At 24.4% G+C, this 18,519-nt stretch overlaps 2 protein-coding genes across 2 annotated transcripts; one reads left to right on the top strand and one right to left on the bottom strand.

The window, feature by feature from the left end:
* Nucleotides 1-62: 62 nt before the first annotated feature.
* On the top strand, nt 63-6,632 carry LOC122501218 (G2/mitotic-specific cyclin-B3). Its single transcript, XM_043610525.1, has 7 exons — nt 63-218; nt 1,316-1,563; nt 1,645-2,004; nt 4,456-4,902; nt 5,085-5,240; nt 5,325-5,605; nt 5,716-6,632. The coding sequence occupies exons 2-7, from the start codon at nt 1,342-1,344 to the stop codon at nt 5,765-5,767; spliced, it is 1,518 nt and encodes a 505-aa protein (XP_043466460.1). The 5' UTR covers nt 63-218; nt 1,316-1,341; the 3' UTR covers nt 5,768-6,632.
* An 870-nt stretch (nt 6,633-7,502) lies between these two features.
* Nucleotides 7,503-18,191, bottom strand: LOC122501216 (run domain Beclin-1-interacting and cysteine-rich domain-containing protein). Its single transcript, XM_043610521.1, has 12 exons — nt 17,893-18,191; nt 17,474-17,665; nt 16,999-17,150; nt 13,836-14,019; nt 12,663-13,770; nt 9,974-10,069; nt 9,634-9,845; nt 9,354-9,496; nt 9,090-9,272; nt 8,716-8,898; nt 8,482-8,635; nt 7,503-8,327 (listed from the first exon to the last, which is right to left on the bottom strand). Exons 2-12 carry the CDS (start codon nt 17,651-17,653, stop codon nt 8,124-8,126), a joined length of 2,799 nt encoding a protein of 932 aa, XP_043466456.1. The 5' UTR covers nt 17,654-17,665; nt 17,893-18,191; the 3' UTR covers nt 7,503-8,123.
* Between the last annotated feature and the right edge of the window lie 328 nt (nt 18,192-18,519).

Raw genomic sequence — 18,519 nt, 5'->3', positions numbered from 1 at the left:
TCTTCTTGTTAATGAATAATTCTGATTGGTCAGAACCTGGAGGCATCGCCAATCAGAGATTACTGTAACCGAAAACTGACCTTTCAAACGAGCATCAATCTAACTGCAGTTGTTCCTTGCTGCATGGACGAATATGAAGTAACGTACAAGTGACAAGATTTTCATAAATGAGAAATCTACACCTTCTGGAACATAATATCTCTGAATAATACTTGCAGGTAAAGAATATTCATCATTTTTATCGAGTATTTCACCATTAAATTGTTATTTTTCATATATTTCATTCAAGATAATTGATTGTTTTGAGCGTGAGAAATGACGTGGGTGGCTTCCCAAGCGACTGTTAATATTTTGTATTTAATTACTCCATATTTAATATCAGTGGTTTTTTTCATCAATTTACTATCTTATCATAATGAGAATTATATAATACATCTCGTGAAGTATTTTTTTCCCCTAAAAATGACATTTTTCTCAGTTCCCGCGTTTTTATGTACTTTTTTCGACAGCAGTCTTGTACATGGTTAGAATGTTCTGAATGTTCACCTCAAAATGTCTCGAATATTTACTTATTTCTGACAGAAACACACATTGACTATTAGATGGGCAGTTGGGGTTAAAGTACTTTATTCTGTTTTGTAAATATTTTTAAAAGTTCTCTTAGTTTTCATAACCTTTTACCCCTTGTAAATACACGTAGCACGCCAGAATTTCAGTTGAAATTTTTCACCCTGAATTAATTAATTTTGACGATGACTTTCGTGATTCCATCTCACAGGTAAACCTGTGAGCTCTTGTGACAAGGACAAAATTTGTCTTTACAGTTTTAATTTTTATATTAAAATATTTATTTATACATAATAATAAAATATATTTGGATAATTATTCTCTGTTTGAAAACATTTAATTTACATTGTTATTATTATATTATGTAAATTTGACAAATATCTTTTCTTATCTCTTATAGTAGTATTTAATTCTAACCTAATTAAACTCACGTTAATCTTTTAAAATACCGAATCTTTTCAATCTTTAAAGGAACAAAAAATTTTCTTCATTTTTATTGCTCTTTGAACATTAAATAACAAACAATTTATTATCTTTTTTTCAATATGAATGAAATATGAATTAAATATGAAAGAAGTAGAATTTTATACTTATGAATTTTTTACATCATTTACTATCATTTGGATTAATTAATTTTAATTTATTAATTATGAAACGAATTGTAATTATTTTTTAATTCTTTAAATAACAAAATAATACTTTTTTTCTCAATTTAAATAGTGTTACGAAAAAAACAAATATTTTTCAGTTTTTCCACAATATCCGACAATCAAAATGGCACCAACAAGAATTCTCTGCACACAAAGCAAACCAAGTGGAACTGCAGTTCCAATGAGAAAAGGTGTGACTACTCGTAATTCTGTGACGAGCAATCAACTACCTAAACAAGCAGTAGTAATTAGGGAAACCAGACTTAAACGAAAAGCCGATGCTTCTCCACCCAAAGACAAAACCGTTAAGCGTTCAGCTCTAGGAAATATTACCAATGTGACCAAAGTACGATTAAAGGAATATTTTCAAATGTTTAGACATAATTTTTTTTAAAAGAAAATTATTAATCTATTTTTCATTTTTTAGGCCATTGGTAAAACCTTTACTCAAGTTAATGAGCCAAAGAAACTTGTGAAAAAAACAATTGTCACACAAACCAAAACCACAGTCACATCCAAAATTCATTTATCCTCACAAACAATTGGTCTTAGATCACTTGATAAAGTTTTAGTTAAAAATGACAATGCAGCACTCGTCAAGACAAAAATACAGCCACGTGCAACAAAATTTGTCAAAAAGGATGAGGAGAAATTGGAAATTCCCAAAGTTGCTGCATTAAGACGCAGCGTTGACTTAGAAAAATCCGAGGATAATTCTTTATATGTCAGCGCTTTAGAAGAAGTTTCTGAGGAAAGTTCCAAAATGGTGACGAGGAGTAGTGTTAAAGTGAGTATTTTTTTTTAAGTACTCTTATGAGACTTTTTCTTTTCTAATTACGAAATAATTTTAAATAAATTATATGAGTGATTTCATTTCAAAACGATAAATAAAAAATAGAATATTCAAGCTCTTGTTTAATATAAATTTTATTAAAATCGGAGGTAACGTGTTTTAAGATTTTCCGAAGTTTAACTTTTAAACTCAATTTTGAAATGGAATGCCTCATATGTTGCATAATAAATTTTTTTGCAGGCATCACAGTTGGTCCCCTTTTGTCCCCTTATTTCAATTTTATCACCTTTTTCCCCTTTTTCTAATCAAAAATAAGGAAAAATAATTAATTAACATTCAAATAATTAAAATATTATTATTAATAGTTTTTTCTAGAAAAACAAAAATTCTAATACAAAACCTTCAATTTTTTCCTTTTCTGACAATAATTTCTTTTTAAATAACTTAATTCTTAAAGAACTATCATAAAATTATTACTTAGAAATTATTTAATGAATAATTTAATACTTAAATATTTAAAAATTAATTCAATTTTAAAAGAGTTGCGTTACAATTATTTTCATAAATAAAGATTTTAATTTTAAATTTTATAAAATTTCAATTTTTAATGAATTTTATTAGAAATTTTAAAGAACTTAAATTTATGCAAAAATTATCAAAATTTAAATTATTTCAGAAATTAGTTAAATTTTTTAATATGTATTTAATTAACTATAAAAAATAATAAACTTATCGAGGAATTTTCGTTAGAAACACTAATTTGGAGAAGTTTTAAATGATTGAAAAAATTCAATTATTTTCAAAAGCAATAAAATTCTTCGCAGAAATTCAATTGTATTCAAATATTTAAAGAAATTCTCGTCAAAATTTGAATTCTCTTTATAAATAATAAAATTCTTCTTTAAAATTCAATTATTTTCAAAAATTTTAATAAAATTCTTGGCAAAATTTCAATTATTTCATGATCCACAAGTTTTGAACGTTCAGATGAACGAAATATTTTGTATTAAAAATATTTTCAGAAATTACTGATTCGAATAAAAATTTAAAACTTAGATTCTAAGTTTAAAAACTTTAAAAATTAATTTTTTTGATACTGACTCAAAATTGTTGTAATAAAAATTGAATTTGAAGAAGAAATAAATAAATTTCGTTCATTTAAACGTTCAGAACTTTAGGATCATATTATTTCCAAGAATTTTCCAACATTCAATGATTTCCAATATCTACTATTTTAATAAAATTCTCCAAAAGAATTCAATTATTTAAAAAAAATTTTATTAAGATTCGACGCAAACGTTTAATTATTTTCATAAGTAATAAATTTAATTATGTGAAAATTTGTTGATAAAATTTTTTGAGAATTTAATATTAAGGAACATTCAATTATTCAATACAAATTATTTATTTTTTTATTTAAATAATTGAATTCTCGTACAAGTTTTGGATAAAAATTGATTTTTTCGAAAAAAAATCAATTATTTGAAAATTTTTTGATAAAAGTCCTCGCAAGAATTCAATTATTTTTAATTCAATTTCAATTAAAACTCTGAAAAGAATTTGACTATTTTCAATAATTAATTTTAATTAAATTCTTTGCCGGAAGTCAATTATTTTGAATTCAATTTTAATAAAATTCGTTAAAAAGAATTAAATTATAATTTTATTAAAAATCGTCAAAAGAACTTAATTAATTAAAAATTAGTTGCTTAAATTGTTTATCAGACTTCAATTTTAAAAAACGTTCAATTATTCAATAACTTATTCATTTTTGTATTTAAATCATTAAATTCTCGTCGAATTTTCGAATAAAATTAATTTAAAAATGACTTTTATTAGTTAAATTTTTAGATAATAATTGAATATTAAAAGCATTATAGTATAAATTTTTAGAAATAATTGAATTTTGAAAAAGTTACAAATTGAAATCTTTGAAATTCTGAATTTTTTATATTTTTTTTATTTTTAAATTTTAACTCACAATTCTGTAGAATTAATTTTTTTTCAAAAAGTTTAATTGAAATTTTTTATTTTCTAATATTGAATTGTAAATAAATACATTTTTGAAAATTCTCGGAAATTTTTTTAAAAACTATTATAAATAATTGATTTAAAGAAGAATTTTTGTTAAAAATTCTAAGAAATAATAATTTAATTGAAATGAAAATAATTTTGAAGAAGTTAGAATAAAAATATTTTTTATAGTACAAAATAATAATCTTATCTCTCGGTCATGTTTTATAATAATATTCTCATAAATTGTTGAATTTGAAAAAAGATTTGAATTTGAATATTTTGAAAATCTTAATTCCAATGGAAAAATAATAATTATTAAATATTTTTTTAAAAAAGAAGTTATTGTTGTTTTAGATTAATTTTACAATTGAAAGAAATTCGTAAATAAATGTTTTTGTAATAACAAACTTTCTGTTTCTGACTAAATAGCAAGCACAAGGAAAAGTGGAGAAAAAGGAGAAAGCAGAAGAGGCGGAACCCATTAAGTCGATAGAAGTTGCTCCCGTAGAATTACGATTAAATGCACCGCCAGAGAGAAAACTTCCGGAAGGTGTTGAATGGGATTTCGATGGTGAAAATTGGTTGGACCCATTCCAGGTTTCACACTACGCAATGGACATTTTCAATTATTTGAAGGAAAGAGAAATGATTTTTCCAATTGGAGATTATATGGAGAAGCAAATTTGTCTTTCGCGATGGATGAGATCGTTATTGGTAGATTGGATGGTTGAGGTTCAAGAATCATTCGAACTAAATCACGAAACTTTATATTTGGCTGTGAAATTAGTTGATCTTTATCTAACAAAAGTGACTGTCGGCAAAGAGACGCTGCAGCTTCTTGGCGCTGCCAGTTTATTCATCGCAAGCAAATTTGACGTAAGATTCTTCATCAAAAAAGTTGAAACTAATTTTTTATTTTGGAATAAAAAAAAAATTATATATTTTTTTTATTTTAGAATAAAAAAAAATTATATTTTTTTATTAAAAATTATAAAATAAGTTAACTTGTTTATCTTTCTAATCTTTATTAATTATTAATATTGATTTTCTATTTTCAGGAAAGAATACCTCCGATGGTGGAAGATTTTCTGTATATATGTGACGGCGCTTACACGCAAAAAGAACTCTTAAGAATGGAAATGAATATTCTCAAAATTGTCGATTTTGATCTTGGAATTCCTCTCTCGTATCGATTTCTTCGTAGATACGCTCGGGTAATTATAAGAAAACAAATTTTCATTAATCAATAATGAGAGAATAATTAATATAAAATATTTGTTTTATTATTTTTTTTACAGTGTGCAAAAGTTTCAATGCCAACTTTAACATTAGCTCGTTACATCTTGGAATATTCCTTGATGGACTACGCAACAATAATGTTCAGTGACAGTAAAATGGCAGCGGCTGCGCTATTCCTCGCTCTTCAAATGAAGGACTTGAGTGGCTGGACAGCGACTCTTGAATTTTATACCGGTTATGCACTGGCCGAATTAAAAGAAGTTGTCCTTGCACTAAATGAAGGACTACTTAGAAAACACAAAGAAGCCCTAGCCACCGTTAGAAACAAATACAGTCATAAGTGAGTATTTTCGATTTTCGATTTAATTTTTTATTTCTTTTTTTAAAAAAAAGTTTTTTATTTTTAATTTTTCCAGAACTTTTTTTAATCTAATTTTTCATTTTTTTCAGAATTTTCTTTGAAGTTGCAAAGGTGCCATTAAAAGAGGTGTTGGATATATAAATTCCCCACACACACTGTAAGTATTTTTTGAAAAAAAAACTTAGAACGCGAAATTAATCACATTGATTGGTAAAGCGCTTGCTCATTAAGTTGAAAATTACGAACGAAATAAAAGGAGACAAGCGATTTGGACGAATTATCTACTGACGAGTGTAAACTCTTTTGTTGTGATAAACGACTAACGCGAATTGAGAAATTTAATTTTAACTATTAATAAAATAAAAATCTAGAGAGTATGACTGAAGTTTAGTTAACAGCTTTGTGCGTAATTTTGGAAATACGGTCGACAAGGATAAAGTGATTTCTATACAATCTTTTTTTTTATTTACTATTTATATATATAAATACCATTAACGTAATCATTTGCAGTCTCAGTATTTTTAAGCTATTTTGAATTTTGTTGAAAATTTATTTTAGCGCCACGCTTTTATTCTTTGTAGTACATTTATCTTCTTTTTTTTAATTTTACAATTTCTTTTAATTTTTTTTTGTCGCCGTTACTTATCCACTCGCTAGTTTTCCGAAATATGCAAACTGAGGTACTAATTTTTATTATTGAAATCTTTTCAAATGATAGTCTATTATGAAATAAATCAGTAAAAAAAATCGAAAAAAAAATTGCCGTTTTAGATTACAAGTGTGGCGCATTGTTATGCATTTTTGTTGCACTTTATACAGACTGATAACGGTGAATATTAAAAAAAATCGCGAGCAAAAATTTTTTTACAATGTAATATCTTTTGTGTAATATTAATCATTTGATTAACTATTCTTTATTAGGAAAAAAATAAAATGTAGTCTAGTACCAGTTCACATTAAAATGTATTTATATTATTAATGAAATAGACTGATATTTGACTGCATATTCTTGTGATAGGATTTTACTTCCCTTTCCGAGATATTTTCAAAATTTAATATTTTAATTTGATTTTTTTTTTAATTCATTAATTAAAATAAATTTTTTAATTTATCATTTGCTGGTTCAATATAATTTAGGGATTAAATTTGATATAAGTGGTTTTTTTTTAAATATACGTAACTTGTTTGTGGAGCAAGTTAAATTTTACCCTAAAGGGTAAGAGAAAAGGAAACTAAAAAAAAAAGCGCCGGGAATGTTTCAGAGTTGTAAATACAGATCGAATCTGTGACTACATGTATATACATTATTCCTTACACATTATGAGATTTGATAGAGAAAAAAAAACGTGAATATGAATAGTACATTGCTATTTTTTCTTTTTTTGATAAAATTATTTGGTGTACATATTTACAATGTTATTGCGTACTTTAATATCGACAGTAAATGTAATATCTATTATTTTTAAAGTGTGCGTGTGTATGTGGTTCATATTGACATGATTTAATTAATAAATCATAAAAAAAATAAATTATCTTTTTTATTAATTTCCTTCAATGCTTTCCGAAAATTTCCAGGTCTTCAAAAATCAAAGATTCAGAATAAAAAATATCGGTATTTATTTTCATTATCAATTGGAAAAAAAAGCTAAATCAAAATTTATATTCTATAACAAATATATTTTTATAACAATATGTAAACAATTTTTGTATCATATTTTTAAAATGTAATACTTTTTCAATTTCATTTATAAAACAATATTGTCCCTAACTTTCAATAATTTTTTATAAAGATTTTTGAGACACTTTTTTAATAACATGGCACTAATTCTATAAAAAAAATTTTTTTTTATAAATATTTTCATTTCTTTTCCTTTTTTTAGAAAATTAGAAAATTAAATATTTTCAAGGCTTTTTAATAAGACCTTTTTTTCAGCCTCTTTCAAATATATAAAAATTTGTACACTAAGTGTCTAATTTTTTTACAAGATAAATTAGTAGAAGCGTAAAACAATGGCTGAATACAACCATTTAAAAAGTGCGTCCTGCTTTTTTTTTATCTAATACATTTAGTAATAATGCATGTTTTTTTTTGTTAATTCATAAATTATGGTGAACATTAATCAATAAATCTAAATTAATCAGATGAAATATAATTTTCAAAATAAATATTATCTAAATATAGATAAATATACAGTCTCTAAAAGCAAGATAATTTGATCGTTATTCGTTAATTATTGAGATTCATTATTAACACTATATTTATCAATACTACTCTTCAAAATATATTTTGAGTATAAACAATTTTGCAATAATTTGAAATTTGAATTAACTAATTTTGATTAAATGTACAATGAAGATTCATTTACTACTTTTCTATAAATTAATGAGTCGAAATGCATTATAAAATAATTGCAAATTGTCTTTGCAAATGTTATATATATATAATAAATAAAGCAATTTAAATAATGAGTAAATTGCTATACAAATATAGCCTGGGTCAAAGTGGATCTTTAGATAATTTTCTTGCCTGTATTCGCACGCATCTTGGACATTCTTTGGAGCTTGAATTGTTTCTACAATTAATATGATAACACGCGCCACAAGCGTCACATCTTATCACTTTATTCAATTCCCAAGGATAAATCACATCCTTTGAATTGTCCTTGCAAATTTCGCACATGAATCCTCGAGCTTGGCATAACTGTAAGTTGATTTAAAAAATTTTAGTTGAAATTTAAAAAATTATACAATAACATTAAATTATTATTTTTCATTAAACAAATTGTCTGTCGAAGGTAATAAAAATAAAATGTATTTATTTTGAAATTCTATTTAAAAAAATTTATAATTCTTACGATGCAATCCGCTACATGGGCATAACAGTCTTCAATTAGCTTGTGCAATTCGTCGGGTAGAACGCCAAGTTTAACTTGTATTAAATCTTGTAGCGAATATATATGAGGATCATTCAACAAATGTTTTGGTTCTTTTCTCAGCGCTTCCTGTAAACTGAATTCGAGAACATTCAATATTTAGTTATTAGTTTAAACTTTTTATTTTTTTTTGTCACTTTTCTATAAAATTAATACCTTCCTGCGAAACGGCAATTAAAAAGGAAATCCTTAAAGAAAAATAATTGAGTGCGAAGTATTTTTGTGCGCTCCAATTGCTTGACACGTCTGTACAATAATGGATTCAAGCCATTAACTTGAAAAAGTGGATCCATTGTCATTTGATCCAAAAGTCTGTACGAGAAATTCGAAACTGGGTACCTATCACAAAAAGGATTTTTTAAAAATAAAGACTTCGATCATGACCCTAAAGTGTTCTGAAAAATATTTTCGTCCCAAGATATTCTAAAATATTTTAATCTTAAGATTAAAAATAATAACTATTTTAATGAAATAAATAATTTTAATTTAATTAAAATACACTAAATACGAAATACAATTAAAATACACACCTGCAAAAATCCCATTTGTATAAAATTTTTCCTGGTATCACTGACACTTGATTTGTATGGCAACCGGTACAAAAATATCTTCCTAAATATTCACAATAGCGAAATTTATTCGCATACTTAACTGCAACTTTCATTCCACAACCAGCGCATCTATAATTTTGCTTTAATATCGACGTCTTCTTTCTAGAAAAAAATTTAACATATAATTATTGAATTAATTTGTAAATTAATCTCATTATTATTCGGAAATAATAAAACACTTACTTTGGTGGTGGATGTGGCGTGAAAATAATCTGTGGTCTCGGAGGAGCCCATTCTACAGTACCTCGAAGAGAAATTGATGGACACGAATTGCTCTCTTCAAGTTCATCCAAACTCATTGACCAATTTTTCGGTAACGGTAGCAACTGTAAAATTAAATATTAATCAGAAAAATTATTAATTATTAATATTTAAATATTAAAATTATTAATATTTATTAATAATTATTAATAATGAATTATTAATGAATAATTTTGCTAGATTATTTTTGAATATTCGTTACCTGTTGAGGAGCATCTTGTTCAGACACAAGCCACTTTAGTTCACTTGCCCTGGGCAATTGTTTTTCACTAAACCTACTAATTAGAGATAAGGCAACACCCTCCGCTGATATTATACTATCAGTTAAATTGGATTCCGTTCCATGTCTCGAAGACGATCTGAAATAGTCAATTTCAGAGGACAAAGAAGCTGTTGATTCATACATTCCTGAAACTGAATTTATCCAAATCATTACTGAATTCCAAAAAATTGGAAAATCAAGAAATGTCCTTTTAATCCTTATATTTTTGAAAATGAAAAGAAAGTGAAAAAAAAAATTAATTTCTAAATTAATAGCATACCCGAAGAGGGAGTTATTGCATCGTCTGAAAAAATACTGTCCGATTGAGATTCTGAAGAAGATGACAGAGGACTTACACTTTGATCAGTGGTGGTCGCTAGAAATAAAAAATGGAATTAATAACAAATAACGTTCTCAGGACTCGAACTAGGTACGAAAAGCCCTTAAAGGTCCGTAAATTTGCTTCAAGTCAGTAAAAGTCAGTTTTTTAAAAAAATAGTCAGTAAAATAAAAATTTTTACAGAAATTCAATTATTTACAAATTTTTTTACAAATTTCTTCGCAATAATTCAATTATTTTCATAAATAATAAAATTCTTTTAGTAATTCAATTATTTTTATAAATAATAAAATTCATTGCAGAATTTCAATTATTTTTAATGGAATTTTAATCGAATTCCTTAAAAAATGTAATTGTTCTTAAATAAATTAAAAAATTAAAATAATTAAATTAAAAACTTTAGATAAAAATTCGTCCAAAGAATTTAATTATTTAAAAATTTGTTAATAAATTTTTTTATAAGTATTTAATTTTAAGAAACATTAAATTATCAAATTATTTTTTTTTGCATTTAAATAATTAAATTCTTGTGAAAATTACTAATAAAAATTGTTTTAAAAATGAATTACAATTAAAATTTTAGATTATAATTAATATATTAAAAGCATTATAACGTGAATTTTTAGAAATAATTGAATTTAGAAAAGGTTTCTAATTAAAATAATTGGATTTCTGGATTTTTCATATTTTTAACAAACATTTCTGTATAGAATTAATTCTTTTGAAAAAGTTTAATTGAATTTTTTTAAAAATTATTTCAAGGTTTTATTTTCTAATCTATATTTAATTGAAAAATTTCCGAATAAATTGAAATTTTGTAAAATTGAATTGTAAACAAATGAATTTGAAAATTCTCAAAGCACTTTTTCAAAAATTATTAAAAATAATGGATTTATAGAAGAATTTTTTGTTTAAAACACTAGTAATAATTTAATTTTTGAGAAGTTACAAATTATTGCAGAAATTCAATTATTTTCAAGAGTAATAAAAATTCTTCTTAAGGATTCAATTATTTTTACTAATAATAAAACTCATCGTAGAATTTCAATTATTTTTCAGACAATTTTAATCTCATTTCTCGAAATTCTTAAGAAAAATTAAATAATTTTTATAAATAATCAAATTCTTTGAATGACTTCAATGTAATTTCAATACAATTTTAACAAAATTTCCAAATAGAATTCACAATATATTTTTAAGAAAATTATTTATAAGAATTCAATTACTTTCAGTGACATTTCATTTAAATTCCTCGTAAGAATTTTTCTAAAATTTTAATAAAATTCTTCGATAGAATTCAATTATTTTCAATATATCTACAATTTTAAATAACTTTCTCAAAACAATTCAATTATTATCTAAAATTTTAATAAAATTCTTAGAAAAAATTCAATTATTTTCAATATACCTATCTACAATTTTAATTTAATTTCTCGAAACAATTCAATTATTTTCTAAAGTTTAAATAAAATTATTCGCAAGAATTCAATTATTTTCAAAAATCTTAATAAAAATTAACAAGAATTCAATTATTTATATAAATAAAAAAATTCTTTGCAAAAATTAATTATTTTTAATAAAATTTTAATAAAAATTTTTGAAGGAATTTTATTTTCATAAATTGTAATAAAATTCGATGCAAGAATTCAATTGAGGGCTCGGATCGAAGAACCGACGCTTGTAAACGCACAGAACATTACGAAGCGTCGGTTCTTCGATCCGAGCCCTCAATTATTTATAAATAAATAATAAAATTCTTTGCAGGAATCAATTAGTTTCTATATAATTTTAATAAAATTTCTCGAAACAATTCAATTATTTAAAAATTTGATGATAAAATTCTTTAATAGAATTGAATTTTAAGAAACATTTAAAAATTCAATAAATTCTTTATTTTTGTATTTAAGTAATTGAATTCTAGTAGAATTCTTTAATAAAAATTACTTTTAAAATGAATTTCAGTTAAAATTTTAGATTATAATTGAATATGAAAAGCAATATAGCATGAATTTTTATAAATAATTGAATTTTAAAATGAATTTTTTTAAAAAAGTTTAATTGAATTATTTTTATATTATTTGAAGTTTTTATTTTCTAATATGCATTTAATTGAAGACTTTAGGAATAATTTAAATTTCGTGAAATTGAATATTGTTAATAAATGGATTTGAAAATTGCCAAAGAACTTTTTCGAAAATTATTAAAAATAATTGATCTAAAGTGGAATTTTAGTTAAAAATTTTTGAAAATAATAATTGAATTGAAATAATGAAAATAATTTTGAACAAGTCACAATAACAATATTCTTATAATATAAAATAATTATTTTATCACTCGGTCATCTTTAGTTATTATAAAACATGAAGACATCGATCACTCCGAGTCGAATTACTCCGAACTCGGAGTTATCGATATCTTCATGTTTTATAGTTATGAAAAAATTTAATTTATAGTTTTAAGAAAAATGTTCTCTTATTTGACTCGGATTGGTTATATTTTTGTCAGTAATTGGTCCGTAAAATCCTTATTTTTAAATACTTTCATTGGTTCGAGCCCTGCGTTTCTAATAAAACAAATTGATAATTTGAAAGTTAGTTAAAGAAATTCTATATAGGAAATAAAATCTTACTGTCTGTTTTTCCGTCACTTAGAAGATCTCGTATCCACACTCCAACTTTTCTTTTCTCCTCCTGCCTCTGTCGGCGTCTAAAGCGAATTCTTTGCTTCAAATGATTTATTTCCTCATCACTTTCATCGACATTTTCCTCAAATAAATTTAATTGACGATTACATTTAACTTGCTCAATCGCAGAAATCATAGCTTCTGAAATACTGAAATGGGCATTCTCTCTGTCCAATTCGGCGTTTGCTCTTGAAAATTGTGCCGACGAAAGAAAACTCATAATACTTTGCCCCTCTAATGGTCGTGGAAAATATCCCGTAGCCATTGGTTGAACACTACTGCCTCCATCTTCCATAAAACTTTTTTTCGGCGTCCTAATATCTTTCTGTCCTTCAATCTTTAAACTCCACGGTGTCATAAATTCAGGTCCTGAACCAACTAAAAATGATGATTTTCTTTTTGATGAACTCGATGTTTCAATTTTTACCGAGTCAGTAACAGATGATTCAACACTCGATTGACGATTGAAAGAAAAACTCTCAGTTTGAGCGGATTTTTGATTTTCTTCATAATTTAACGTATCGGAACTTCCGCTATTGTATTTTTTCAACGATATGGGCGAAGAATTTGAAAGATTTTTCGTTTTACTTCGATTTTTTCTTGTAAACATCTTTTGCTTCGATGCTTTTCGCTCTTGTGGTGAAATTGCATCTTTGGCTTCGGAATAATCAATTTTAATCACAGACGATAATTCAACTTTTTGAATAGATTCATTTAATTTCCTCTCGGGTTTTTTTATAATTGCTAAATTTTCCGTTGATGTACTTCTTCCTTCAAATGTGTCGAATTTCTCGCTTAATTCAGGATAGCTACTCCACGTCCTCAAAAGTGATCTTTGTCTGACTTCTTTTTCTATCTCTTCCTCTGTTGGTTGCATTTTTTCGGTGGGAAGATTCTTTTTTAAATTTTGAGGCTTGTTACATTTTCGACAAGCGTGCTCCGTTGTTTTAAATGTTATTTCCTGCAGGCTAGTGCGTAAATTCACTGGATACGATGAAGAGCGTCGATGAAATTTCTTCGGACTGTCCTTACCGCATTTCCAGTTTGGCAAAAACTAAAATAATTTTTTATTAATTGAAATAAACGATTCACAAAATTAAAAAAAATTTCAATTATTACCAAGCAAGGATCAATGTCCGTTAAGAGAGCAGGTTGATTTTTCTCAACAGCCTTTAAGCAAATAAGTGTCGCTTCTGCCAATGTTTCTTGACATAAAAATGCCCAGGGTTCCAGGCAAGAGAGCAAATGTTCCTTATCGGATAAAAGCCACGATAACTTTTGCGACAGCGAATGACTTTCTAAACTGTAAAAAGAAAATTCAATAAAGTACACATTTTTTATTTCACGGTTGCCACAGGTCAGGGAATTCAGGGAAAAGACAGGAATTTTTAGTTACAAGTACTGGAAAAAATAGAATTTTTAAAATTCATGAGAAAACTGAATTTTGATGTTTTTCTTTGTTTGCCTCATAAACTATGAAATTACCACGAATTCTAATACAAAACCTTCAATTATTTCTATTTCTGGAAATAATTTCTTTTTAAATAACTTAATTCTTGAACAACTATCATAAAATTATTGCTTATAAATTATTTAATGAATAATTTTTACAATTTTCATAAATACCAGATTTACAGAAGAATTTTAGTTAAAAATACAAAAAAAAAATTAAATTTTGGAAAAGTTACAAATGATTCCAGAAATTCAATTATATTTTCAAAAATTATAAAAATTCTTTGCAGAAATTCAATTATGTTCGAAAATTTAAAAACAAACTCTCGTCAAAATTTCAATTATCTTTACAAATAATAAAATTCATCTTCGAAATTCAATTATTTGCAAAAATTTTAATAAATTTCTTCGAAATAATTCAATTATTTTCATAGGTAATAAAATTTCTTCAGGATTTCAATTATTTAAAATACAAAATTCGAAAAAATTTTTCAAAAGATATCAATTATTTAAAAAGATTTTTTTAAAATTCGTCGCAAGAATTCAATTATTTAAAAAAAAATTTAACAATGTTCTTTTCAAGAATTCAATTATTTTAATAAATAATAAAATTCTTCACCAAAATTCAATTATTTTTATATAAACTTGAATAAAATTCGCTGCAAGAATTCAATTATTTATATAAATAATAAAATTCTTCACAGAAATTCAGTTATTTTTATAAGGTTGAATAAAATTCGTTGGAAGAATTCAATTATTTTCAAAAGTTATAAAAATTCATTGCAGAAATTCATCTATGTTCAAAAATTAAAAAAAAATTCTTGTCAAAATTTCAAGTATTTTTATAAACAATGATAAAATTTTTCTCCGAAATTCAATTATTTTAGAAAAATTTTAATAAAATTCTTAGGAAAATTTAAGTTATTTTAATAAATAATAAAACTCATCGCAGGAGTTTAATTATTTTTGATACAATTTTAATCGAATTCCTCAAAAAATGTCATTATTCTTAAAAATTTTATTAATATTCGTCAAAAGAATTTAATTATTTACAAATTTTTTATAAATTACTTCTCAATAATTCAATTATTTTTATAAATAAACCAATGTTTACAGGGATTCAATTATTTTCGTTAACAATAAAATTCTTTTTAGGAATTCAATTTTTTTCACAAATAATAAAACTCATCGCAGAATTTCAATTATTTTCACAAATAATAAAACTCATTGCAGAATTTCAATTATTTTTAATACAATTTTAATCAAATTCCTCTAAAAATGCAATTATTCTTAAAAGTTTTATTAAAATTTGTCCAAAGAATTCAATTATTTAAAAATTTTATGATTAAATTCTTTAATAGAATTGGATTTTAAGAAACATTCAATTACTACATAAATTATTTATTTTTGCATTTATAATTGAATTCTAGTAGAATTATGTAAAAAAAATTAAAATTTTATATTATAATTGAATATTAAAAGAATTACGAAACAAATTTTTATAAATAATTGAATTTTGAAAAGTTTTCAAAATAAAAGATTTGAAAATCTGAATTTTTCATATTTTTAACTATAACAATTCAGTGGAATTAATTTTTTGGAAAATAAATAATTGTGCATTTTATTTGAAAATATTTGAAGGTTTTATTTTCTAATATATATTTAATTGAAGAATTTCTGAATAATTGAAATTTTGTTAAATTAAATTGTAAACAAATGAATTTAAAATTCTCCAAGCACTTTTTCAAAAATTATTAAAAATAATGGATTTATGGAAAAATTTTAGTTAAAGACAAAAAAATTTAATTTTAGAGAAGTTACAAATTATTACAGAAATTATTTTCAAAAATAATAAAACTCTTCTTATGGATTCAATTATTTTGATAAATAATGAAACTCACTGTAGAATTTTAATTATTTATAATACAATTTTAATCAAATTCCTCAAAAAATGTAATTATTCTTCAAAATTTTATTAAAATTCGTCCAAAGAATTCAATTACCTTTTTTTAAAATTTATTGATAAAATTCTTTATGTAAATTTAATTTTAACAAACATTCAATTGAGGGGCTGGATGCTATAATGTGTTACGCACCATACTAAGTGAATGGCGCGTAACACATAGCATCCAGCCCCTCAATTATTCAATAATTAATTTTTTATTTTTTAATTTAAATAATTTATTCAATTCTTCTAGGATTTTCTAATTAAAATTGATTTAAAAATGAATTACCGAATAATCGATTTATTATTTATGAAAATAATTGAATACTCTGCAACGAATTTTATTCCTTTTTTTTAAATAATTGAATTTTTTGGAGAAATTTTACTACTTATAAAAATAATTGAATTTTTACAAAGAAGTTTATTAGGTTTTTTGTAAATAATTAACTTTTTTTGAAAAATTTTATGGTAATTCAAATTATCACAAAACATGAAGAAGGCAATCACTCCGAGTCGAAGACTCGGAGTAATTGATATCTTCATGTTTTATAATAATATTCTTATAAGTTGTTGAATTTCAAAAAGGTTTGAATTTGAATATTTTGAAGAATTTTAATTCTTATGGAAAAATAATAATAAATGATTAAATATTTATTAAAAAAAGAAGTTACTGATGTTTTCGAATAATTTTACAATTTTAGAAATTTGTAAATAAATCTAATACAATATTTTTTTGAGTATCTAATATTTTTTAGAGTGAATCAGAATATTTTTTAGGGTTCAAGGAAAAAGTACAAATTTTGTCTGGAAATCAGGGAAAAATTAAAATTAAATATTTATGGCAACCTTGTATTCGTATCTTGAAAATTTAATTAATTTAAATACCTTGTATAGAGCCACAACATATCTTTACGAGAAGCAATTCTATTTGGTAAATTTGTAAAATAATCGTCGCATTCACGAATAATTGGTGATGTAGCTAATGACGGTTGTAGCCAGTTCAGTCCCTGAATAAAAATCCAACAATCTGGCTCACCCTGAAAAATAATATTGTATATTTAACTCGCAATTCTTTTTGGATTAATAAAAGAAGTTAAATGTCAGGGTTTCCAATCTTCATCTTTTGTATAAATACTAATTAAAATTGCAATCTCATTATACAAATGCAAAATAACAAAAGACGCTTATAACAAATCATTTGCATTGCTCAATTCTTAATAATTACATTTAAACACATGTCTAGACCAAAATGTGTAAGTTGCAAATATTAGATAATAGAAAACACAATGCACCGGAAGATAAGATAAACTTATATATGTCTCACTGATGAAGAATGCTCCATATATATAATTATACTCACAGTAGGATCAAAAATTCTGCATCCATGTTTAAATATTTGTTCCATTATATTGTGTAATCGATTAAGTCCTCCATAAACATTCCACACATTTGACAGTCCATTATTTAATAATCCTTCTACAGTCGATCTGAGATTTTGGAGAAGTTGCCACTGCTCCTTAACTCTAATATCTTCGCCCATTCTTTGCAAAATCTGATAAAAATAAAATGTGGAAAAAATATGAGGAAACAATATTATTAGTATGAGGAAATTTAAACAATAAATGAGGAAAACACTTGACAATAAACATATAATAAATATGTCAAATAAGTATCAAATTGTATTAATTGTAAAGGTTATATTTATAGTGTATGACATAATTGGATTGTAAAACATGTGACAATGTGCAATAATAGCTGAGAAATAACAATTATTCGTACCTTTCTTTGAAATTCGATTATAAACAAATAATTACTGAAGAATCATACTGAAACAGCTGATTGAAAGAACTGTCATTCATTGTTGTTATCTATTTACTAGTAATTGAACCAATTGAACATATTGCATTATCTATGTATGTCATAAAGAATGTTACACGTACATGCACTCATGGCAAAAGATACACTTAATAATTAGAATTTAGCACAGTTTACGCCCATGAGTAATGTAGCTTTGCAATTATTTATCACTGCGAGTAGTGAGTAATTAGCAGATTTTTATTTATATTGTATATATATATATATATATATAACAATATGAGAACGTGTCTTCTCATATGTGACGTTTCGACCAATCAAAATCAATCAATGCCGGAAGTCATCCAATCAATAAAAGCAAAAAATAAAAACTAGTCCAAAAATTCAAAAACATTGTTTAAAAATTAGAAAAATTAAAATTTATCAAAATATACTAGATATTAAAAACCTTAGATTTTGATTATTAAAATTAATAATTTCATTTCTCATATCAATTGTGTGTCAATTGTCAAAACTTGAATTACAATTTTTGAGGTTATGTGCGCACAGCTGACAATTAACCAATCAGAGCCAGGCACTTTTATTTGGGTT

Source organism: Leptopilina heterotoma, unplaced genomic scaffold (genome assembly GCF_015476425.1).
Source record: "Leptopilina heterotoma isolate Lh14 unplaced genomic scaffold, ASM1547642v1 Lhet_206, whole genome shotgun sequence".
Taxonomy (NCBI): Eukaryota; Metazoa; Arthropoda; class Insecta; order Hymenoptera; family Figitidae; genus Leptopilina; species Leptopilina heterotoma.
The sequence above is the reverse complement of the archived record's forward strand: the minus strand, read 5'-3'. Positions and strand labels throughout refer to the sequence as shown.

Excerpts from the sequence above, each read along its gene's own strand:
- LOC122501218 (XM_043610525.1), top strand. The coding sequence starts at position 1,342 with ATGGCACCAACAAGAATTCTCTGCACACAAAGCAAACCAAGTGGAACT. Across the intron at positions 5,241-5,324 it reads TTCTTCGTAGATACGCTCGG|TGTGCAAAAGTTTCAATGCC; the intron begins GTAATTATAAGA and ends TTTTTTTTACAG. Across the intron at positions 5,606-5,715 it reads AGAAACAAATACAGTCATAA|AATTTTCTTTGAAGTTGCAA; the intron begins GTGAGTATTTTC and ends CATTTTTTTCAG.
- LOC122501216 (XM_043610521.1), bottom strand. The coding sequence starts at position 17,653 with ATGGGCGAAGATATTAGAGTTAAGGAGCAGTGGCAACTTCTCCAAAAT. Across the intron at positions 9,846-9,973 it reads TGCAATAACTCCCTCTTCGG|TTTCAGGAATGTATGAATCA; the intron begins GTATGCTATTAA and ends GGATAAATTCAG. Across the intron at positions 8,899-9,089 it reads TACAAATGGGATTTTTGCAG|GTACCCAGTTTCGAATTTCT; the intron begins GTGTGTATTTTA and ends TTTTTGTGATAG.